Source organism: Mus musculus, chromosome 7, assembly GCF_000001635.26.
Source record: "Mus musculus strain C57BL/6J chromosome 7, GRCm38.p6 C57BL/6J".
In the NCBI taxonomy this organism is placed as follows: domain Eukaryota; kingdom Metazoa; phylum Chordata; class Mammalia; order Rodentia; family Muridae; genus Mus; species Mus musculus.
In genome coordinates, this window is record NC_000073.6 from 46,881,092 (window position 1) to 46,907,205 (window position 26,114).

Genomic DNA, 26,114 nt, shown 5'->3' on the forward strand with positions numbered 1-26,114 from the left:
AAAAAAAAAAAAAAAAAAAAAAAAAAAAAAAAAAAAAGCAAAGCCTCTTACTGTTCTGCATGGCGTTTCAGGAGATGACTACATCTTTTCCCCATATTAAGGAAGTGGTTCAGGTCTGTGGAGCTTGCACCATATTATCTTGCAGCCATAGCATGCTTAGGAAATGAACAGACTCTTACAGACCCAGGCCTGGTCTCTCTTTAATTTCTCCTCCTCCCTGCCCCAGACTCTTCATTCATTCCAGGGAGTTGTGATGTCTGAAAAGCTCCCTGATGAAGGAGGAATTCAATAGGAATTCTTTGGCAGGTTTTTTGTGGGGTGGAGTAGGGCAGGACTTTATGGTACAAATCCTTTAGTGGAATAGCAATGTCTCCAAAAATTATTGAATTAAACTGTAATACATGAACTCCCATTATGAGATCCACTTTGTTCACCCTATGACTGGAGTGTGCAGCAGTGGCTACTCTAACACTGGAGAGACAGCTCAGCTGCCAAGAGCTAAGCACTGACCATATTGCTCTTGCAAAGGACCTGGGTTCAGTTCTCAACACTCACAAAGTGGCTCACAACCATCTGTAACTCACAGTTCTAAGAGATCTGACACACTCTTCTGACCTCCATGGGCACTACACACATGGTACACATACACACATGCAGGCAAAACACTCATGCACATAAAATGCATCTAAATTTTTTTGTCTTTAAAAGAGTGCTCGCTGCTCTTGCAGAAGGCTTAATTATCCAGCACCCATGTTAGGGAGTTTGTGGGTACTTGTAACTCCAACTGCAGGTGGCTCTGCCAGCCGCTGCAGGCCACCTAGACTCATAGTCACATAAGCTAATGTGCTCTTTATGACCCATGGAAACACCAGGGATCCCTAACCTTGGGCATCTCTAGGATGTGCTGGGTTCCGAGTCTTGCTCTCACGACTGAGCATTTTGAAGAGTACTGTCGAGGTAAAGGATAGCAGCCCTCGGTTGGAATGTCTGCAGTCAGACTGGGCTCTGGGAAAGGTGGGTAAGGTGCCACCTCATTGTGTTCCCAGGCTGCAGACTGCTGGCTCGTGCCTGGCCATCTGGTTCCGGTTCTGCATCTCTAGTGCAGTTTCTGTTTCTGTTTTTTTTCTTTTTAAGATTTATTTATTTATTATATGTAAGTACACTGTAGCTGTCTTCAGACACTCCAGAAGAGGGAGTCAGATCTCGTTACGGATGGTTGTGAGCCACCATGTGGTTGCTGGGATTTGAACTCTGGACCTTCGGAAGAGCAGTCAGGTGCTCTTACCCACTGAGCCATCTCACCAGCCCCCCTGTTTCTGTTTTGTACTGCATTTGCTTACACTAAGAGAGGAGAGTCTCCACCCTTGAAGTATTATTTTCTTTTGCTTGGGAAATTTGGCTCTGTTCACCTAGTTATCATTTATCAATAGCTTTATTGTTTCATGGATTTTATTTTACCTTTAGGTTCTAATATTGGCTGTATGTGTTAAGAGGGGACTGAATCAAAGGCTTCATGAATGTTAGGCAACTGATCTACCAGTATCTTTAGTCCACTTATTTTTGAGACAAGGTCTTGCCAAACTGTTCATGCTGGCCTTACTCTAACGTGTGTGTGTGTGTGCGTGTGTGTGGTGGGGTATGGGCAGGCCTTGAATTTGTAATGCTCCTGCCTTAACCTCCCAGAAACTGGGACTAACAGGCCAGAAGCACTCAGCTGAACTGCCAACACATGTCCCTCCCCCAAACTGGGAGGTTCGGGGCCCCTCAAAGCAGCACGTTGTTTCTTGAGACACATCTTTGACTTTTCAGATAATCTGGTGTGATCTAGTTTAAGATGTGAAGTGCATAGCCAGGCAGTGATGACACTCATCATTACAGTACTTAAGGGGAAGGCAGATCTTTGGGGGTTGGAGGCAAGCCTGGTCTATAGAGTGAGTTCCAGAACAGCCAAGGCCACAGAGAAACCCTATCTCAAAAAACCAATCAACCAACCAAAAAGGTGAAATGTGCAGCCCTGGATTTTTGCTAAGTGGATTAAAGCAAAACAAACTGAATAAGTTGGGCTTGTGCTTGACATAGGACATGAAGGAATTATTCTTGCAGGAAGACAATGTAAACAATATATAAAATTGTACTTAAGGGGATGGAGCAACAGCTCTGGAAGAGCCCCAGGTTTAGTTCCCTGCATTCGCATCCCCATGGCAGCTCAGAACAGTGTTACTCCAGTCCTATGGCATCTAATGCCCTTTTCTGGCCTCCATGGACTTACACACACACACACACACACACACACACACACACACACACACACACACACACACACACACACAGAGCTAGAGCTAGAGGGAGAGATAGGTGGTGGGGAGGGAAAGAGGGGCAAAACACCCAAATGTGCTCAAAAGCTGGGCATGGAGGCACAGCCTTTTAATCTTATCACTCAGGAAACAGAGGAAGAGCTCCATCAGTTGAGGCCACTCTGTTCTACAAATTGATTTCCAGGACAGCTAGGGCCACATAGAGAAACCCTCTATTGAAAAACCACTGGCCCCATCCCCCCCCCCCAAAACCACCGAAAACCCCAACCCAACCCAACGAAACAAACGTCCTCAGCATGTTTCTTCTGTGGGATATGGTGTCCACACCTTTGGTCCCAGCACCTGGGAGGCTCCGTTTAAATCAGCTTTTGGTACGCTCTGCTGTTAACTTTGCAGATTAATAAGCATTCCTATGTGAATAAATGTACGAGCACCATCTTTACCTTTTTGAGGACGTCTTCAGTTCTTGTACTCCAGCTGGGCGCTTTCTACTTGGGCCTCTCCTGCTCAGGTCTTGTGCTTTATTTACAGGCCTCCCACATTAACCAGTCAGCTCCTCACGGGCAGCACTGGTGGCTGTCAAGTCCTTACCACCCTGTGCCAGCACTGTCCTCAGCACTTCAGATAGCTTTAAACTCTGAGCCTAGCTCTTTACAAATGGCTTGTTTGTGACCTGAAGTTAAAGACGTATGATGTACAGATCTGAACCTGGTGTCTAAGTCCAAAGCTAAGCTCTTGCTTGACAAACACAACGGCTGTTTATACCACATGTATGTCTAGGTGAATATTTTTCCTTTACTAGACATCTCATTTTAATCTTAATCGGTACTGATTTCCTGAAATGTTTAGTAGGGGCTGGGCAGTGGTACATGGCTGTAATCCCAGCAATTTATGAAACTGGGGCAAGATGTCTGGAGTACATGACAGTTTGGGACTAGGGAAGTGACTCTGATTAAGAGTACTTGCTGGGGCTGGGGAGATGGCTCAGCGGGTAAGAGTGCTGACTGCTCTTCCAAAGGTCCTGAGTTCAAATCCCAGCAACCACATGGTGGCTCACAACCATCTGTAATGAGATCTGATGCCCTTTTCTGAAGACAGCAACAGTATACTTAGATATAATAATAAATAGAATATAAACTAAAAAAAAAAAAAAAAAAGAGTACTTGCTGCTTGTGGTGGTTTGTATATTCTTGGACCAGGGAGTGGCACCATTTGGAGGTGTGGCCTTGTTGGTGTGATCTGGTTGGAATAGGTGTGTCACTGTGGGTGTGTGGGCTTAAGATCCTCACCCTAGTTGCCTGGAAGTCATTCTTCCACTAGCAGCCTTTGGATGAAGACGTAGAACTCTCAGCTCCTCCTGTGCCATGCCTGCCTGGATACTGCCATGCTCTCACCTTGATGATAATGGACTGAACCTCTGAACCTGTAAGCCAGCCTCAATTAAATGTTGTTTTTTATAAGACTTGCCTTGGTCATGGTGTCTCTTCACAGCAGTAAAACCCTAAGATACTGCTCAAGGATACCACAAGAAGTTCCAGAGTCAACTAACCTGGGATCATGGGGGCTCCCAGAGCCTGGGCCACCAACCAGGGAGTTGGTAGGAGCTGGACTTAGAACATTTGCAGCAAATGTACAGCTTGGTCTTCATGTGCGTCCCCTAACAAGTGGAGTGGAGTGGGGGTGGGGTGGGGCTATCTCAGTCTCTGTTCTCTGTCATTTGATCCCCTTCCCTGAATTACTTGGTTGGGCCTCAGTGGGAGAGGATGTACCTAGTCTTGGTGGGATGAGATGCCCCAGGGAGGGATGATACCTAAGGGGAGGGGAGCAATGGAGGAATTTCTAAGGGTGGACCTGGGAGGAAGAAAGGAAGAGGGCCATGACTGGGATGAAAAATGTTTGTTTTTTAAAAGAGCACTTGCCGCTCTTCCAGAGGACCTGAAAACAAACAAACAAACAAACAAACACAACCAACCAACCTTTGAGACAGACTCAAAAACAAGGTAGGACTAGGCCTCCGACAAACATGGATATAGTCTGTAATCTGAAAACCCTCTCTACAGCAAAGCTGGAGCTGACTGGATCCACCAGATCAGTTCACCAAAACATTGACAACCAAACCCAAAAAACAACAGCCCTCCCCAAAACAGTCCTGAGCAATTGACATAGCTCAGTGTTATGGATGAAAGAGCTTGTTTGCCAAGCCTGGTGGCCTGAGTCCAATCCCTGGGCCCCACATTGTCAAAGGACAGAACCAATGTCTTCAAGTTGTTCTCTAACCTCTGTGTAAATATTAAACACACACACACACACACACACACACACACACACACACACACACACACACACACACACACACACACGAACAACTACCCTACTACTTCTATGAAGCCACTGTTACCCTAATACTAAAGAAAGATATGGCAATACTGTAGGCCAGGGAGCTGGAGAGCTGCCTCAGCAGTTAAGAATACTGGATGCGGGGGCTGGCGAGATGGCTCAATGGTAAGAGCACCGACTGCTCTTCCGAAGGTCCTGAGTTCAAATCCCAGCAACCACGTGGTGGCTCACAACTACTCATAACGAGACACCCTCTTCTGGTGCATCTATCAGTGTAAAGATACCCACCGTGTACATATTTATAATAATAAATCTTTGAGCAGGAGCGAGCAGGATTGGCTGGAGCAAGCAAAGGTCCTAAAATTCAATTCCCAACAACCACATGAAGGCTTACAACCATCTGTATAGCTACAGTGTACTCAGATACATAAAATAAATCTTAAAAAATAATACTAGATGCTCTTCCAGAGAACTGAGTTGGATACTCAGGACTCAGATGGCAGCTTACAACTATATTCTCCATTTCCAGGGGATCCCATGTTTTCTTCTGTCTTCTGCCAACACCGAGCATACATGGTACAGACCTATACGTGCAAGTGAAACACCCATACTCACACAGACACACACACATATATGTGTGTGTATATACTACACATAAGAGAAGAAAATCCCAAACCTGTAAACGAGATGGGGATGGAGTGCTTGCCTAGCTGCACAAGGCCCTGAATTCAATCCTCAGGACAAGAACTAGAGAATGGTATCTCTCAAGAGGCTAGATGTGACCATCCTTTACAAAATGCCAGCAAACCCAACCCACAAATGTTCAGAAGGAATAATCAACACTAAGACTTCTCCTAGAGCTAGGCTTACATCCAAGGATCCCTTGCCATCGTATGCTAAAATGAAGTGTAAAAGTCACATATGTCTCTATTAACAATATTGACAAAAATATTTGACAATCAGTGACAGCACATGCATTTGATCCCAGTACTTGGGAGGCAGAGGCAGGCAGCTCTCTTGAGTTTGAGGCCAGCGTGGTCTACAGAGCCAAGTTCCAGGGCAGCCAGGGCAATACAGAGAAACCCTGACTTGAAAAACAAAACATATACACAAATAACATCTAATAATCATAGGACAAATAAACAGGAACAGAAGAGAACTCTCTTCAAAAACATGAACTTAAAGCTAACATTCTTAACACTTTCCACACTTATGGACAGAGGCAAGGATACCTCACCTCTCACGTTGGAATTTTGGGGAAGGTGATCAGGCAAGAAAGGCAGGCATTTAGATTAGAAAGGGGGAAAATTCTACCCAACATGGAGGACATTCCTGTCTATTGAAATAGAACTGGTAGGTTTAATAGAGCGGCATTATTGACACAGTCAAGAGCTCTGACCCAACGAGGTGGCTCCGTGGGTGAGCGTAGTTTCTGTGAAAGCCGGATGACTGCAGTTCCATCTCCAGAACCCACGTAAGCACATGGGAGAACTGACCTCCACACCCACACTGCACACGGACAGCTCCATTAACTGTGTGTACGTGGGGAGGTCAGAAGACAATGTATGGGAACCAAGTCTCCTTGGCTCCAGGGGATCACAACTCAGGTCAGTAGGCTTAGTGCAGGGTTTTTTTTTTTTTTTTTGGAGACAGGATTTCTCTGTGTAGCCCTGGCTGTCCTGGAACTCCATCTGTAGACCAAGCTGGCCTCAACCAGGGGCCATGCCTAACCTCTGGATATGGTCTCAACAGGTTCTTTCTCTGGGTGCCAGTCAGTGGAGGCACCTATCCATCTCAAAAATTTAACCCAGAATTGCTCTTGTCTAAAGGAAATACAGGAATAAAGAGTGGAGCAGAGACTGAAGGAAAGGCAGCCCAGAGACTGCTCTACCTGGAAATCCATCCCATATGTAGCCAACAAACGTAGACACTATTGCTGATGCCAAGAAGGCTTGCTTATAGGAGCCTGATATAGCTGTCTCCTGAGAGGTCTGCCAGAGCCTGACAGATACAGATGCGGATGCTTGCAGCCGACCATTAGACTGAGTAGAGGACCCCAATGGAGGAGTTAGTTAGGGGAAGGACCAAAGGAGCTGAATGAAGGGGTTTGCAGCTCCACAGGAAGAGCAACAGTATCGACCAACCAGACCCCTCAGAACTCCCAGGGACTAAACCACCAACCAAAGAACACACATGGAGAGACCCATGGCTCCAGCTACATATGTAGCCTTATCTAGTATCAATGGGAGGGGAGGATCTTGGTCCTGTGAACGCTCAATGCCCCAGCATAGGGGAATGCTGAGGCTGTTGGCAGGACTGGGGGTTGGGTGGGGGACACCCTCATAGAAGCAGGGTGGGGGTGGTGGTGGGATAGGGGGTTTGTGGAGGGGAAACTGGGAAGGGGGATAACATGTGAATGTAAATAAATAACCAATAAAAAAAGAAAAAGGTCAGGCAGTGGTGGCACACACACCTTTGATCCCAGCACTTGGGAGGCAGAGGCAGGTGGATTTCTGAGTTTGAGGCCAGCCTGGTCTACAGAGTGAGTTCCAGGACAGCCAGGCCTACACAGAGAAACCCTGTCTCGAAGGAAAAAAAAAATCTTATCTAATTAGTTAAGTTGTAAGAGGGGTGTTTTGGAGGTGGATTTCATCCGTTACGCCATGTAACTACAACTCCAGCATAACATCTGTAAAGTCCACCTTGGACTTGCCAAACGTGTGTGCTTGCAGTTCTCAACAGTTGTAGTCTCATGGTCCCCATGGTGCTGCTTCACTTCCCACAAACCTTAGCACAGCCTTAAGAATGCAGACCACAAACACCAGTTTAAAGACATCTTCACGATGACATATAACATGTAAAGATCTGAAATGTTACTGGTAGCCTACGATTTAATTCTCAAATTCTCTTTCTGTGAAAATCACCAGGAAAACTTCCTTTATTTGAGATGACTTGGCTTGGTAACAACACCTATCTGCAGCAGGTATTCCAGGTATTAGGTAATGCTGAACTCCAAGCTGGGAGATGGACATTGCCTTTTGCTGCACAAGGTATGGCTTGTGCACCTAGTGTGGCTGTCACAAGGTCAGAGTTGGCAGTGACGGTGGAATCTGAGGAAAGCTTTGAAGAAATCAATTAGAGATCACCTGACATTTTAACACATTTTTTCCTCAACAATTAAAATACGTTTGCAAAGAGTACTTCCTTTAAATCACCCAGCATGCTCAGTGTTTGTTTATTTGAAACAGTCTTACTACATTTTCCCAAGTTTTTTTTTTTTTTTAAAGTATGTATCTATGTCTATGTACATATGAGTGTAGTGGCCACAGAGACCAGAAGACAATATTGGATCCCCAAAGCTAGAATACAGTTGTGAGCTGCCTAATGCAAATGGCGGGAATTGAATTCTTGATTAAAAAAGTTTTGAACCATGGTTCAGTTGGTTCTAGAATGAAATAAACATATCCTCCAATATATACATTTCTCTGCATGACATTCTACACTAAAGGGAACTTATCTTTAACCTACAGAATACTGAACTGCAACTTAAGATGAACACTGTGCCTTGTTTATTAATGAGAAGCCAGGCTTCTTTTGTGCATCTTATCTCAAGTCCAAGAAAGAGAAAAATTATGCAACAAATTTTATTTAGCCCAGTCAGTCCCAGCACAGCACAGACGCTTACAGAGGGTAGAAAGTGCATTAATAAAAGCCAGTTTTTACCCAAAGGAAACAGAAAATATATTATTGATTCAAAATATTTAACACTTGAATGATAAACTGCAATAACTTATTGTGGGTTCTACTGATGAGAAAAAGAAGAAGAAAAGAATGCTTTACGGAGAGGTCGGTCTCCAGCTGACAGCACATGTCAGTAGAGGTCACTAAGGCCCGCAGTCTTCCTTGCCTTTTGCATTAGTGCCCTTAGCTGGAACTGTTTACGGGACAGGAGGCGGACGTGCTAGGAAGGAGGAAAATGTTAACATTTCAGAAACGCGTTGATCCAGTCATGATGCCAGACAGCATCTAGCAATCCTAAATATATACAGCAACCTTTGAAACCAATTGCACATTATAACTTTTAAAAACTCTACTATATTGCAGGGCCTGGCTTTACCTTTGCAGTGCTGAGGATGGAATCCAGGGCTTTGCACACATTAGGGATGAGCCATTCCCGGAGGTGTAGCCCCAGCCCAAGCCTACTTTTTTTTTTTTTTTTTTTTTTGGTTTTTCGAGACAGGGTTTCTCTGTGTAGCCCTGGCTGTCCTGGCACTCACTTTGTAGACCAGGCTGGCCTCGAACTCAGAAATCCGCCTGCCTCTGCCTCCTGAGTGCTGGGATTAAAGGCGTGTGCCACCATGCCCAGCCTTTTTTTTTTTTTAAAGATTTATCTTATTTATGAGTACACTGTAGCTGTCTTCGGACACACCAGAAGAGGGCATCAGATCCCACTACAAATAGTTGTGAGCCACCATGTGATTGCTGGGATTTGAACTCAGGACCTTGGGAAGAGCAGTCAGTGCTCTTACCCGCTGAGCCATCTCTCCAGCCCCCACCTACCTACATCTTGAAACACCAAGATGCCAGGAAAACATGCTTGGTACAAGTTTTCAAACTGTCCCTTTACTAAGAGAACAACAAGAGAAGGGCTGAGGAGAAACGGTACTAACGTTAACCCTACTCAGCGTCTCAGAACAGTTTACTTTTCCTGTCTCCGTATTCATCTTTTCATATGCCTTGCCACCCAGCCAGAAGGCAGTGGTAGAACCTTCTTTGTGATCACTAGTGTACGCTCGGCCACTCACACTGCTTACATTAGATCCAAGGCACAAGGTTTAGCCACTCACCTGAGTGTTCTCACCAGGAATGAGGTCAAATATACTGAGTATCTGGTTATTATTCCTAAAACCATATTCTCCTTGGGCAATAAGCAAAGCTTACTAAGACTTCGGGCTGTACACTATTAGCAAGCCAGAGATAACCTGCATTAAAAAGGGTACCCACTTCTTTCTAGAACTATCTGATCTGGGAAAACTAATCTAAAATTATCCAACTCTAAGACCATTATGGGACTAAAAACAAAACAAAATGGGGGTGGGCAATAAGCTCAAATGTAGGTGGTGTGACTGAATCTGCAGCAGATCCCAAAGCCCTGGCAGCTGAAGGAAGGGTACTTACTTTCAGGAACACATCCAGGTCTATGACTCCCCGCCGCAAAGCTTCTCCAAGGTAAAAGATAGTGTCTTCAATAGCATTTTCCTCTGCATACAGATTTAGAATCTGTTTATACAGTGGGGCTGTGGGAATGATAACTTCATCAATATCATTATTTTCAGATTGATTTTCCATTTTCTCCAGAGCAGAACTTAGTTCTTCATCCTTCTTTTTCAAAAGTTCTATGTTTTTATCAACTTCAGCCTGAAAACAGAACAGTCCATGCATAACTTTATACTGATTTGTACACGATTATTTGCTATGACACATCTACAACTCAACCTCAGACGGTATTTGGAGCATCGGACTAATACTTCCAATAATATATTGGTGGAATGTGGGAAGGAATGACGAAAATTCCCCAAAATGAAAGTAATTGTGAAAGAGATACATGGTACTGCCAACTGGACTGCCAGACACAGTCCAAAATAAAGTCTCTCCCCATGGACAATCATGAAACAAGAAATTCCCATAGGAGAAATTCCTCCCATCTATGGGAAGGATTTGATTTTCAGAGCTACAACGCATTGCAGGTGGTGGCTGCAGGCTCTGCATTACATCGGCACTACATTCTTAAACTGAAATGGTTGGCTATTATGATGCTCATTTTATACACACACAGAGAGAAAGCCTGGAGAGGGAAGGGGCACAGGCTGTATTGATTTGAAGCTCTCAGGCCCTCAGATGTCTCTGGATGACAAAACCAAGAAGCTGCTGAGCCACATTTTTATTAGAGTGTGAGTGTGTGTGTGTGCGTGTGTGTACCCCGATATGGGTGCTGGACACTTAACCACTAAACCATCTCTCCATGTCCCTGAAAGGCACTTCTAATACTGACTTAAATGCTTAGAAATACAATTCTCTCTTAAGTGTATAGTTCAAGGTCCAAGTGTGTTTGCCATTCACAGAACTCTGTAATTCATATTCCCTGTGAAGTGGCAGCAATTCACCCTGGAAGAAGTGCAGTATTCTAGATAGCACTTTCCAGTGGAAGATCAATGAGGCTGCACTTGAGACCTTATGGCTATAGTATTTCCTCTAACTGATGACCTGCCTCAGCTCCTGAGAACTGAGATTATAGGTACATTCCAGCAATCCTGCTTAGAGAGCTCTGTTCACATACCTGAAGACAACTACTGTTCACTGAACTTTTACTTTACAACATCAAGGTTTGCACAGAACCCTTTGCCTTAGCTGTAATTCAACCCACGATGTTTTCAGTGCATTACTACTTTTTGTTTTTGTTTTTTTTTCTTTCGAGATGGGGTTTCTCTGTGTAGCCCTGGCTGTCCTGGAACTCACTCTGTAGACCAGGCTGGCCTCGAACTCAGAAATCCGCCTGCCTCTGCTTCTCGAGTGCGGGGATTAAAGGCGTGTGCCACCACGCCCGGCTTACTTACTACTTCTTGATCTAAGCGGGTGACCATCTCTTCCAGTTTCTGGTGGCCTTTTTTCAGATCTTCCTCTGTTCGTTTCAAGGCATTAAGCTCTGCCTGGGCACCATCCATTTCCTCCTTCATCCGCCATCTCAGTTTGTCACTGACTGCTGAGATGAGAGATGCACGGATAGTGTCCTCACTGATTGTGCCATCTCTGCTGGGACCTGCAGGAGATAATGCACAAACTCTGGACATGAAGGCTCAGGTAGGTGTTCGCCATTCAGAACCCTTGGACTTCCTCACAAACACTTAGCCAATTATAATCTGTATCCTTTTGCTGTAAGCAGCTGATTATAGTTTGAAGAGTTGTGTCAATCCTTCTACAGAACGCTAGAACTGAAGACGCACTTGGAACTGCTAAACTTAATTAAGACCACTGAGCACATACCATAAGCGGACAACCCTAGTTCAATTTCTGGAACCCAAGTAAAAAGCCTGATGCAGCAGCCCTCATCCAACACTCTTGTCTTGAGATAGGAGGCAGCAACTGAACTGCATGGAAGTCTATAGGCCAGCAGTAGAACCAAGAGAGATCCTGATTCAACAAGTGAAAATGAGAACCATCAAACTCTCACCCACCCCTTCTCTCTCTCTCTCACACACACATACACACACAGACACACACACACACGGGGGTGGGGTGGGGGTGGAGACAGGCAGTCAGGCAAACAGAGACAGAGAAATAGAGAGAGACAGAGACTTCACCATTCAAGACGGGTAGGAGACATTTTTTCAGCTGCTATCAAAGAGATGTATTCCACAAGCCCCGTTCATAGACTCATTCTGACTAACTGTTCAGGAGTTGGGAGAAACAGCTCTGTGGTTATAAGTGCCCATAATCAGGAAGCTCACAAAATCCTGTAACTCCAGTTACATGGTATCTGACACCCTCTTCTGGTCACCACGGGCACCTGGGCATCAGCACACGCGTGACATAAACACACACACACACACACACACACACACACACACACACACACACACACAAATAAATAAGTATAATAATAACCATAATGATGATGATGACAATAATAGGGCCTAACTATTCCGTCATCCAGACAAGATAAAGGCCATATTAAAATCTCTGGTTACTTACACTGTACTAATTAATAAAGTAGTTTTTAAAAAGGAAGAGGGGGCCAGGCAGTGGTGGCGCACACCTTTAATCCCAGCACTTGGGAGGCAGAGGCAGGTGGATTTCTGAGTTTGAGGCCAGCCTGGTCCACAGAGTGAGTTCCAGGACAGCCAGGGCTACACAGAGAAACCCTGTCTCAAAAAATCAAAAAAAAAAAAAAGGAAGAGGGAGGGTAGAAAGTAAATGACTGTGCTCACAGAAGGCTTGGAATCGCTAGACCTTCAGTTTTTAGGTGCGTCAGTCTTTCAGTAGCAAAAGCATGGAGTTCTCTGTGGAATCTTAAACTGTCAGATGTTGTGACATTCAGCCTAATAACAATAAATAAAATACAAACAAAAAAGCCTGCCCCCCAAAACAAAACAAGACAAAAAGGAAGAGGGACTGGAGAGATGGTTCAATGGTTAAGAACACTTCCTTCTCTTATAGTGGCTCCATGTTCAGTTCCCAGCATACACATGGCAGCTCAGAGTGCCTGTACCTTCAGTTTCAGGCCATCTGCCCTCTGAGCTCCTATCTGCTCTTGGTGCACACAGACTCACACAAAGCAAAAAAAACACGCATCACCTAAAAGGGGATACTTCCTACAAGAGATCAGAAGACCAGCGAAGATGATGATCTTACTATGTGCCCATTCTGACAAAGATACATAAGGAATAGAGTTTATACTTGTCTTTAAAAGACCCCAGTCTACAATAACCCATATGAAATTCTATTATGTTTATCTGATGCAAAATGCTGTTGTCCCCATGATCAGGTACCCAGATGATAACAGCAGCACTCCCCGTTTCATTTATCCGTGTTGTAGAAGTTATCTGAACAACAAAACTTAAGGGTCTTTTTATGTGAGCTTTCCATACACAAGCGCACCAACACATTTGGTTAAAGTCACCTTATCTGGTCTAATGGATCATGTCACACTGATGTTAAATTCAAATCCCTAAAGAATACACATTTAGTTTTAGAATTTATATAGTTCTTATAAACTAGGTCAAGGGCATTCTCCATAAGGTCCATATAGAAATACAAAAGACCACAAGAAGCCCACAGCATCCTGAGCATAAATACAATGCTGGCATCACACATTTCAAGTCATACTATAAAGCCAGGGGCATGCAGAATAATGGAACAAAGTGGAGAAGCCAGAAATAAGCTCAAGTATTCTACCATGTGATTTTTACTAAAGATGAAAGTCATGAAAACCCAAAACTTCCAATGTAGAAGACCGAAATTAGGTACCTATCTCTTATCTGAAAAAAATCTAATAAACAGAATCAAAGACTTTAAGACTCTAAACTCTGGAATTTCCAACAGCATAACAGCATATTGAGGAAAGACTTAAAGGTCCAGGAGTACCCAGTGACTTTCTGAATCTGATCTCAACAGCTCAGTTAATACCACCTGACAAATGGGACTGCATCAAATTAAAAAAGTTCTGCGCAAGAGAGTAGACAGCCCATAGAACATAAGGAAGTCCCTGTCCACTCTAGTTTACGTAGCATCTATAAAGTCTGTGGGAGGCTAATTCCAACGGAACCGTGGATGTAGCTCTCCTGGTTAATCTAGATTAGGTCAGCTAAGGTGGGAAGACCTAAATGTGAGTGCCACCACTCCATGGGTTAGGGTCCTTGGCTGAATAACGAGCTGCTTGGCTGCAGATGCAATGTGACCATCTGTCCCCATATTCTCACTACCCTGATTTCCCCGGCAAGATGGACACTACCCCCAAACTATGAGGTAACTATACCTTACATTCACTTTGTCAGGCCCCCTGTTCAGTTACTAGGAAAGTAGCTAATATGATAGCGCAGCCGATAAGGGTGCTTGCCTGGCTTACCCCTGGGTGGATCCCTGCTAGCTTTCGAACTAGGCATGGTGGCAGACATCCTAGCCACATTGCACAAGTTTGGTTCCCAGTACCCATATCAGGTGGCTCCTGGGCACCTCTAAGCCCATTTCCAGGAGTTTCCATGTCTGCTTCTGGCCTCCACAGGTACCTACATATACATGGTACATACAAAATAAAATAATACATAAAAAGTAAAACAAAGCCTTAAATAAGGTTATGCAATAAGCCTAGGTTAAGAAAAAAGTGTTATAGAAGGTATTACACACACACACACACACACACACACACGTACACGTCACGTTTTCTCTCACATATGGAAACTAGACTATCAAGAAAGAGGAAGTGAGCCAGACAGTGGTGGCACAGGCCTTTAATTCTGGCACTTGGGAAGCAGAGGCAAGTGGATCTCTCTTGAGTCTGAGGTCAGCCTGGTCTTCAGAGTGAGTTCCAGGAGAGACAGGACTACACAGAAAAACCCTGTCTTTACCCTTCACCTGCCAGAAAGAAAGAAAGAAAGAAAGAAAGAGAGAGAGAGAGAGAAAGAGAGAGAGAGAGAGAGAGAGAGAGAAAGGAAGAAAGGAAAAAAGAAAGGAAGGAAAAAAGCACTTGGGAAGCAGACAGGTGTCTGTGAGTTCGAGGCCAACATGGTACCCCTATATCAAAAATCAAAACAATCTGAAATGGAAAATCCCAGGGTTTTTGAAGTAGTAGAAATGATGGGGCAGGAGAGACAGCTCAGGGGTTTGGAAAACTCACTGCCCTTACATGAAATCTAGGTTCAATTCTCGGGACTGATGTGGCAGTCCACAGCCACCTGTGCCTCCAGCCCAAGGGCCTCTGTTCCCTCATATGAATGAAAATAATCTTAAAAAATCCCAAACATTCTGAATTTTAATCCAAAATTCAGTGAGCTGCTTTCCACTGAAACACGAGAGAAGAACTGCTTTAAGAGTCTAAGCTTTTAGACATCACACTATTTGTTAAGTGACTGAAGAGAAATCCCATATTCTCCATATCTACTATATACTGAGCAAATCTGTTATATCAAGTCCCCACACAATGACAATTACCCAAGCAAGCAGAAGTAGATTTCAGAACTGTGGAGTGAAAAAGGTCAAAAACTTTGTAACTATGGGCTTTTCTACCAGTGCCCCCAATTCTCAAATAATGAATCTGAGAGTAAACTCTTTATGAATAAATGCCTAGGCCATGAACTTGGGCTTGCTTCCTGACTAACTCCTTAATTAACCCCTTTATTCTATTCTGTGAGTGCCACATGGATGGTGACTCCTCAGTTTCATGCATCTGTCCCTGCAGAGATCGTGGTCATCTTCCCATGCCGGACTCTATCTCAGAGTTCCTCTCTCCCTATCAGAACACCCACCTCTTATTTCCTGCCTCAATTAACAGGCCATTGGCTTTTTATTGTAGGTGATGCTTCCACACAGTACACGCAATTCTCTCTACAAAACTTTAATATCTGCTCAAAACATGTCAGATGGTATCCATCACCAAATTTAACCCTTAGAAAATAAGACATAATTTTCCCAGTGTTAGGGAACAGAAAACTCATCAAGTAATTAGGTCAGTCTTGCAATCACCTTAACATACGATAAATGAAATGACCTCACCAAGCTCTCTGACAGTACTTACTGACCTCTAGTTCCTATAAAAGACACCATTTCATATTGAATGATTATTCATAGTGAGTGAATCTATCATTAGCCTATCAGAAAACATGATAAACGGTAGCTTTTCTAATATTTTATTATTCTATGTTTTAAATTTTATGAGTATAGGTGTTTTGTCTGCAGAGGCCAGAAGAGGATGTGAGATTTCCCGGAACTTGAGTTACAGACAGTTGTGAGCCACACATGTGTGCTGAGAATGAATCCTGGGTCCTCTGGAAGAACAACCAGTGCTCTTAACCACTGATTGATTATCTCTGCCCTGACTTTTCTGAGTTTTAACCCTTAACCCCTGGTCCACAAAACTGGCTCTCAACCTTTTCTCAAAAAGTAGAGTATAAATTGAAGACACCCAAGCCGATCTCTAGTCTTCCTTCATACATCTGTATACACATATGAAAGCATACACACAGGAACATACATACATACATACATACATGTTTAAAAAAAAAGACAAATAATACTTTTAGACTGGAACTGACAGTAGGCAGAACCTGCTGGAAACAAAGCCAAGGGTAAGTGAAGACACTAGTCACTGTACAGCAACCATGGAGCCTGAGTTATCACAAACTATCTGCTCAAAAGTAGGTCAAACCACGAGGATTACTTTTTTATATAACAACAACATGAAAGGTCAGTTTCTGACATAGGAGCAAACCTTCCAAACAACTGCATACACAGAATCTTCATGTATGGTACTTGGCAGGGTGCTAATGAGGGCTCTTAGATGGGCTCAGGTTTGACAGTGTGCCAGCTTTATGTAAGCAATAGGCTCTAGCTCAAAAAAACAAAAAACCAAAAACCAAAAACCTTATGTGATCACAGTAAAGCAAAGTGAAGAAAGCTACCAACAACACACCACAGGAGACTCCACTTACTCAAAATCCTCAATTTTCAAAAATAGCCAATAGTTTAGCAGGAGGCTAAGGACTCAATAGACCACTACCTACTAGTGTGTTATTGTCAGGTCCAGTCTTGTGCAGGCAACCACAGAGCAGCTGCTCTGCAGTCATGACTGAAACCATTGGGTCACAGGTGATCTGTTTTTATAAACCATGGTAAGTATTAGCTGATGTGGCTACTCTTCAAATCTCAAGTCAAATCTAACTTTAAATGTATCATTTTCCACAAAAGCTCATTTTGAGGATAAATGGAAAATTTCTAAGCTATAAAATTCTTCAAAACTAATGTTCTGAAGTGAATTACAAGACTTTTATGGGCAAAAGGTAAGCTAATAGGCCCAATAACCGAATAACCTGAGTTCAATCCCTGGACCCAGTGGTAGAAGGAAAGAACAGATTCCCCAAACTTGTCTTCTGAGCACACTAGTGCTGAGAATATACATACACAAACAAATGTAACAAATGTTTAAGTCTTCACAAATGAGATCAGAGGATAATACCACAGTTTTATCTAAGAAATAAGGTGATTAACTGTTCAATTCCCATTTCTCTGACGCTGCCTGAACCCAAATAGTGGGTTTTTAAAAAGATGGTATTAGCTTTGTTTTATTTTATTTTATTTTATTTTATTTTATTTTATTTTATTTTGTTTTTTTCAAGATAGGGTTTCTCTGTGTAAAAGTCCTCCATATCCTGGAACAAGTTTTGTAGAACTCACAGATACTTGTCTGCCTCTGCTTCCCAAGGGCTGGGATTAAAGATGTGAACCACCATACTTGGCAAAAGATGTTATTTTTATTTTATGTGTATGAGTGTTTTGGCTGCATGCATATTTGTGTTGTTCTTGTGTGCCTGGTACCTGAGGAGGCCAGAAGAGGGCATTAGATTCCTTGGAACTGAAGTTACAAAGAGCTGTAAACCCCACTATGTGGGGGCTGGGTATCAAACAAGGGACCTCTGGAAAAAGCAACCAGTGTTCTTAAACCACTGAGCCATTTCTTGAGGCCCAGATTTAGTGGGGTTTTGTTGTTGTTGTTATTTTTTGTTTTTGCTTTTAACTTACAGATTAAAGACCCCCAGCATTTCTTATTCAAATAATTTAAATTATACTGTATAGGGCCAAGTATGTGGGCACACGCCTTTAATGTCAGCTCTTGGGAAAACAGAATAAATCAGAATTGCAGGCCAGCCAGGGTTATACAATGAGACCTGGTCTCAAAATTAACAAATCCTTTGTTACTTAAAGGAAGCTATATTACAGACAAGGCAAGCATATTTTAATGTATCAAAGCCATGCCATTAGATCCTATTGATGACAACAGAAGCGGACCCTGTCTGGAGAGCAAAGGCATAGACACGAGACCCTGGTATCCGATCTCATGACATTGGAAAACATAAAAGACAGCAGCCTCTCATCATCCTGTGAGTGCACTCACTCAAGCACTCAGCAAATACGCAGGGAGAGCTGCCACCTGCCAGATGTCTGAGGAGATAGTAACACAGATTGGTAAGAGTGAGTTTGACAATACAAAGGAAATAACCAACCCAACAAACAACTCTTTGAGATAAAACTAGCAGGCGATAAGGTAGTAGAAACAACGAGGAGGAGGATCAACAAGACCTTCTAAGCCTAAGACCTTTGTATTGAACTCTGAGGGAAACAAGGTTTTCAGTAGAGGAGTGACATCATCAACTCATGTTTTGAGTAAGATCCTTCAGGCTGCTTATGTTAAAAACAAATGCAGGGGCTGAGGTTCTCATACAGTAATTTAGATGAGATAACAGTGACTTATACTGGCAGTGGGTATGGTCACATTTCCATACATTCTGAAGATAAGAGAATTCTAGAGGAATCAAGGATGACTTGAGTTAGCATATGGAATAGCTATCAATGGAGATGGATAAACTGTAGAAGGACCTGAGTTCAACTTGGGTCATGTTGAGTTTAAGATGTCTATTAAACCTCAAGTGGAGAGGAAAGAGGTGCAGACCAACACAGTTTAGCAGCTGTGGGTAGAGACAGGACATTTAAAGCTCTATCGCTAGAGTGAGGAATCGAAGTGCCAAGAACTAATCGGGCATTACAACATAAGAGAAGGAGCCTGTGGAGACTGAGTACAAGCACCTGAGCTATAGGAGGAAAGGGACAAAGTGTGGTTCCCTGGAAAGAGAGGCAAGCTGGCAGAGGCCCACTGTGTCAGATGCCACAGACAGACCAAGGAACAGACAGCAGTCACCAGCCACTGGATTTAAACCCATAAAGGTCACTGTGACTCTGACAGAAGCAGTTTTAGAGGAATGATAGTGGGAAGGCAAGAAGGGTGAAGATAACAAGGAAAGGCCATAGGCACAAGGAAGTTTGCTGTGAGGAGACGAGGTAGTGCAAACAGGGAGGCGCAGCTGACGCTTCCAAAGGCTGTTTTAGGGAATGTTTTTGTGTGCTAATGACAGCAGTCCAGAAGGCAAGAAAGGAAATGGCTGAAATGATAACCCAGTGTGAGTTAGAAGACATAAGCTCCAGTAGAGAAACCCTTCAGGCAGAAGCAGAAGCAGCCGGAAACAGAAGGCAGATGCAGTGACAAAAGGGAGGCCCTCTGCAGGCCAATTTTGCACAAGTCCTCCAGGGTCAGACAGCTCAAAAAAGCAAACACCCCTGGGGTGTGACACCATCTTACTGACCCTTTCATGCTAACTCCGGGTGTGATCTACAGTTAGGCCACAAGGCCCTAGGATTTGCTAGTAGTACCCAACCTTACTTTTGGGGCTATGTCTTTAGGACTATTCCAGCGGCCTTAGGCCCTAGTGACTCCAAACATGTGAGATCCACCAGTAAGAGTGTGGCAAACAGGAAAGTGTTCGTGAGTTATCAGCCACATTTTTAGACTTCTAAATGGCTCATTTAGATAATGTTAAATCACATCAAGTTTAACATTACAAGACAGTGATCACCAGAGCTTTCCAATATAGAATATTCTAAAATTTTACATGTAAAAATGAAATACATGTTTTACAACAGGAGACCTTGACTTATAAAGAAAAATACAAATGCTTATACTTACCAACAGTGGTCACAGGAGGCTGGGAAGGGTACTGTGAGCTTGTTGTGGCAGGGTATGGGCCAGCAGGTGGGTAAGGACAGCCAGGATAACCACTATAGAAAAGAACACCAAATGTAAAGATGACCCAACACTACTGAGAACCCCACTGAGAGAGTTAAGACTGACATATTATATTGCCAGATAATGAATATAAAGTTTTAGAGAAAGTGTTTATTCAAGGAACAGTGTATGGAAATTACATTGGGTTTGAAAATCGACTGTCAAGGTCAAGCATGGCAGTGTGTGCCTCCAATCTGGGAAGGAGGCAGAAGCAAATTTGAGTATGAGGCCAGAGGCTGGAGAGATGGCTCAGTGGGTAAGGGTGCTTGCTGCTCGTGCAAAGGACCCAGGTTTGGTTCCCAGCATCACATGCTAGCTCATAGCCATCGGTAATTCTAGCTCCAAGGGAATTTGACACCCTCTTCTGACCTCTGTGGATGCCAAGTATGCACGTGGTGCACAGATTCATACAAGCAAAAAAACCACTCACATACATTAAAAGAGAAAAAGAAAGAGGAGAGAGAAGGAAAGAAGGAAGGAGAGAAAAAAGCCAGGTTTGGTGGTGCACAGCTTTGACTCCCACACTCAGCATGGAGAGGTAGAGAATGTCTGTGATTTTGAGGCCAGCTGCATAGGTCTATACAGAAAACTCTAGGACAGCCACAAGGATTGTCTCAAAATAGAGTATGAGGCCAATTTGGACTACATAGCAAGACTGTATCTCAGAAAACTCAATCAAATCAACCTACAAAACAGAGCCCAACAGGTAGCTCACACCTATAATCCCAGCTTTGGTGAGTTCCAGACCAGCTGGAGAAATGTCTCAGTTGTTCTCCCATAAGACTAAGGCTCTATTTCTAGCACCCACACAACTGTCCACAACTCCAGTTTCAGAGGATTCACTATCCTCTTCTGAGCTCGTGAGGAACCAGGCATGCATGTGGTGCACAGACATACATATAAGAAAGACACTCATACACATAAAAGTTAAAATAAATATATCTTTAAAAACAACACAAGTGCGAGCTCCTATATCAGAAGAAAACCAAAGTAGTAAAAGGTCAAATGGTCTTGCTTGGCTCTGATTATATGAGATTACTTTCAGAGAGGCAGAACTTGCTAGAATATTCCTAAGGACAACCTGGGTCCTACTAGTAACCTTAAATGTTCACTCTGAAAGCAAATCTTAAAAAAAAAAAATGTTTTGGATAGTTTGTGTCATTCATGTATTCTAATAAGTAGTCCTAAATTTCCATTCTAGAAAATCCAAATTTTCTTTTTAAAGATTTATTTGTATTTATTTTATTTATTGAGACAGGGTCTTACTATGTAGTCTTAGCTGGTCTAGAATTTATAAAGAACCACTTGCTTCTGCCTCTGGAGTGCTGACACTCAGCTATTATTTTTACTTTAAGTGTATATGTGTGGGTGCCAGTGGAGACAAAAGAGAATGTTGGATCCTTTGTAGCTAGAGTTCCTAATCTGGGTGCTAGGAGTCAAATTCAGGTCCCTTTGGAAAAGCAGAAAGTGCTCTTAAATTAATGAGCCATTTTTCTAACCTTTATAAACTTCTTTTTTTTTTTTTTAAAGATTTATTTATTATTATATATAAGTACACTGTAGCTGTCTTCAGACACACCAGAAGAGGGCGTCAGATCTCATTGCAGATGGTTGTGAGCCACCATGTGGTTGCTGGGATTTGAACTCGGGACCTTTGAGAAGAGCAGTCAGTGCTTTTAACCGTTGAGCCATCTCTCCAGCCCTATAAACTTCTTAAAAAGGAAAAAGCAAGTGGCCCCAAACCAATCAAGATTACTGTTATTACGAAGCCTACCCACAATCCCTCCTCTTGTAAATAAAACAAAGCTGAATTTCTCTGGACAACCTATACTTCCTTTGGAATTATGGGCACATATTGATCTCAAAATCCCACCAATAAGCCAAATATGGTATAAAATAGCATACCTACATAATATGAATATAGGCATATGTGTGTATGTGTGTATATATATATATATGTATGTTTTTTGGGGTGGGGAGGGTTCGAGACAGGGTTTCTCTGTGTAGCCCTGTCTGTCCTGGAACTCACCATGTAGACCAGGCTGGCCTTGAACTCAGAAATTCGCCTGCCTCTGCCTCCCAAGTGCTGGGATCAAAGGCGTGCGCCACCATGCCCAGCTGTATACATATATGTCTGTCTAACTATATCTATTATACCTATCTCAAAAAACAAACACCAATACCTCTCTCTCTCTCCTCTCTTTCTATCATATCTATCTATATCTATATCCATATCTATAATACCAAGGCTGAACTAGGACTGTGAGTCTACTCAGCCATACCTATCTCAAAAAACAAACATCAATACACCAACCTCACTGAATTCTAACTAAATTTATTTAATTCCCCAGTTAGCATTATTTTGATTACAAATGTAATTAATAGATTTTCATTACCTGGGGTTGGGAGGGTATCCAGATGGATATGCAGAGATTCCACTTGGCATGCCTGGCATGTAGGAGGCTAAAAATAATTTTTAACATTTGAAAGTCATATGCATAGTCCTGAATATAAAGGCTATAGAGTAATATGAACCACTATCAAACCACAGCAGAATTTCACACCAAGAATCCAATCTCAGGCTCAAAACAAAACCAACATCTGGCCTAGATTGTTTTTTAAAGAATAAGTAATTTGAAGTCATTTAATTCTCAACTCATTAAGTGTGAATAACACTCATGCAAATCCTAGTAAGAACTGACTGGCAGACAGGCCAAGCTGGTAAGCTTTTCCGCCCCAAGTTCACCTGTAACAGGAGAAGGTAATGCTGACCTCATTTGCTCTACGACTGCTTCTTAGAGGGTAGCCGCCTCTGCATCTAAGAAATCTTGGGACATTTAACACCAGATTGACTGAATTGCATAGCTGGTTTTGTTGGCTTGTTTAGAACTTAAGACTCCAAATCACGGTAAGAAATCCTACACAAAACTTACATCCACACTCTAGATTGACTTTCAAAAGCTTGGAAATATTAGGAGAAAAAAGTTAAAAGCAATTAGTCTTCAAGAATGCCTCATTCATTTTAGAAGCTTATAAGGTCAGTGGTGCCAAAGGCTAACTTTGGCCTGGATGGAAAGGGTCTTGCCTTCAGAGTCAACTTTTCTCATTAGATCAATGGTGAATCAACACTTAAGTCAATAAATAAATGTTTTATTGTCTTTTATATGACAGGAATTAGGAATTTGGTGGTGATGGTGGGGGGTTGGGAAGAGATAGACAAGGAAAGGGGAAGGGAGAGAAGAGAGGAGAAGAGAGAAGGAAAGAGAAGAGAAGAGAAGAGAAGAGAAGAGAAGAGAAGAGGATAAGAAGAAGAGAAGGAATCCTTGGCCACATGTTGCTTGGAATCCAGCTGGGGGGCTAAAGAGTCAGAGTGGGAGCTGGCAGGGCAAGCAGAGTGCTATCTATGGGATTACCCAGGAAAAGAGCTAATTTTAAATCTAAGAGGCAGAGTAAGCCTCTTAAGGTTAAGGTTCAAGGTAGAGTGATCAAGTAGAGGTATGACAGATGAAGCCTGAAGAAAAAGGCACAGAACCTTTCAAGAATAACCTTCTAGTGACAGAGCACAAGCGAGTGGGAGAAGTACGCTGGGCTGCTATCAACAGCAGATTTGGAAGCCTTTATCAGCCTAACACTTCAGGGTTTACAGACTTCTTAGGATTTATGGTAGATGCTAGAATACTTTTTCCTAAGAACAATGAAGAAATTCAGTATTTCATTAAAAAAACAAACAAAACTAAAACAACAAAAACTCCCCAAATCTTATAACTCCATTCCACACACATAGACACTTTCTAAGTAGGAAGCACAGTTGACATTTTTTAATATCTCTTAAACAAAGTGAGTCTGCTGTTACATATTAGCAACACACGTAGTCACTATCACTCACTTCCATGCTGGCTTCTCCAATATATAAAGCACCATCTCTGAGTTGTAATTTTCTCATAACCATAAATTATTTTCCTTTCCTTAAAAATGTGTCATTTCAGGGCCCGGAGAGATGGCTCCATAGTTAAGAGACAAAACAGAGCAAGACAGACAGACAGACACGCACACACAAGGTGTAAGGGTTACAAGCATGCACTGCTTTTGTAGAGGACCTGAGTTCTATTCTTAGCACCCACACGGGACAGCTCACAGCTTACAGCACCAGTTACAGGGTACCTGATGCCTCTCTCAGGCACCTGCACTCATTTGCATATACCCACATAGACACACTCATTAAAATAAATTTTAAAAATGAGGTTTGGATATGATGTTGGCTTTAATTGTATATGTCTGAGTATCTTGCCTGCAGCTACTTATGTGCTACCCATGCACCCCTGGTACCTGCAGGGTCAGAAGAGGGAACTAGATCGTCTAGAAGTGGGATTTAGATTGTTGTAAGCTGCCATATGGGTCCTCTGCAAGAGCAACAGGTGCTCTTAACCGCTCAACTGTCTTTCCAAGCTCATAATGCTGACTTTTTAATGACTTAATGTCTCACTATGCCGCCTAGACAGACCCTGAACTTCTAGGCTCACATAATTCTTTTGGCTAAACCTCCAAAGTCTTTGGAATTACAAGCATACACTATTGCACTTGTTTTTAACAATTTCTTGTAACACGACTCATCACTTAAAAAGTACTCTGAAAGAGTTAAGAAATGTTCTGAGCAATGATGTCTCAACTATTAAATATTTATTCAAGTATGTATCCAAGATTCTTAGCTATTACTTAGTAGGTTTGCAGGAGGAATCCAGACCATTGTTCACAGTCGTACCTGATGATGATGATGGCTACTATCTAACATCTAACATGTTATTTAATTGGAATGGATGGACAGTACAATGGCCTTTTAGTGATTTACTTAAGCTAGCTCTTCAGTACTTGATGCGACGGTGAGGACAGAACTGACTGCAACAATGCCTAGTGTGGGCTAGCTTTCTGGAACACTATACTCTCAAAAGCAATGAGAAACGGAAAGAAATAGAGAAAGGGTCCCTTTGTCCCAAGTGGTAAATAAGTTAACTCGTCAAACACATGGGGCGATCAGTCTAGGAAACATTTGCCACTTTAAACTCAACACACCCAGTCAAAGCAATCACGGCCATCCTTAATACAGGAAGCAAGAGTCCTCGCAAGCTTATGCTGGGGGTGAGGGGTGAACGAGTCACTTCTTTTACACTCACTCTCATTCTACTCAAGAATCAAGATAGTCTTCATGAGAAACAGATTAAAAACAAGAGAATGACTTTAGGCAGAAGGAAATAAAGCTCACATAACAGGCTTTCAAAGAGAAGTTTGTCAGAATGACAACTTAAAACACAATAAAAGCAGTACAAAACAAAAACGTCAAAACAAGTACAACCAACTTCCACTTATCTGGATGATTCTGAAGTATCAGCAAGAATCATTCAGATAAACAGAACAGGATGGAGCTCTCCCAGGGGTGGACCAGTACTGTCCACTTGCTCTCACCCTTCTGACAAGGTACAAATTGGCTATACCACTGAGAAGCAGCCAAGAGCTAGATGTCCAATTGTGTATACCCAGAAGAGCTCAAGGGAATGGGCTAGCTGACTGTAATTAACTCTCTACAACATTGACCCTGGAACCACAGGCTACCTTTTAAAATTACATCTGCTTTCCAGGTGGTCAAATATGGCTTTTCCATGGCATGCATAATTTAAAACTTCTAGCTCGATTTGGCATCTTCTCTTCCACTCTAGAATCCAGAACATCCACACTTTGATTTTTCTACCCACAGATGGAAGCCCAAAGGCCAGTCTTTGGTAGGAACCTGTACATGCAGATGTGGGGCCTCAGAATACTTCCCAAAACGCCACTAACTTGACAAGCTAAAAAGCAAAGTGAAGTTATTTTAAGAGTTTTGCAAGGCTTTGTTTTGTTCCTGCCAGTTTTAATGTCAGATTTCAGTGTACTTACTATTTGGTGGCCCTGTTGCTGTGTATGGTGGGTAGGATGCAGAAACAGTAGGCCGGGAGAACACTGGAGGCTCCTCTCCAAATATCACAATCATGATTTGAATAAGCTCCAGCAACTCTGACCGTGGCTAAAAAGGAGAGAAACCCAAGAAATCA

The 26,114-nt window shown here is 42.8% G+C and overlaps 1 protein-coding gene across 7 annotated transcripts in view; it reads right to left on the reverse strand.

The window, feature by feature from the left end:
* Positions 1-7,857: 7,857 nt before the first annotated feature.
* Positions 7,858-26,114, reverse strand: part of Tsg101 (tumor susceptibility gene 101) — a 37,372-nt gene continuing 19,115 nt past the window's right edge. For 2 of the 7 annotated variants that reach the window (NM_001348089.1, NM_021884.4), the window contains exons 5-10: positions 25,960-26,086; positions 22,431-22,497; positions 19,936-20,027; positions 11,267-11,469; positions 9,831-10,070; positions 7,858-8,613 (exon numbers count right to left, since the gene is read on the reverse strand). In NM_001348089.1, coding sequence (NP_001335018.1) covers positions 8,524-8,613; positions 9,831-10,070; positions 11,267-11,469; positions 19,936-20,027; positions 22,431-22,497; positions 25,960-26,086 — 819 coding nt within the window. In that variant the 3' untranslated portion in view covers positions 7,858-8,523. The remainder of the gene's footprint in view (positions 8,614-9,830; positions 10,071-11,266; positions 11,470-19,935; positions 20,028-22,430; positions 22,498-25,959; positions 26,087-26,114) is intronic. The other 5 variants (XM_006540788.4, XR_391333.4, NM_001348088.1 and 2 more) reach the window with 5 other exon arrangements.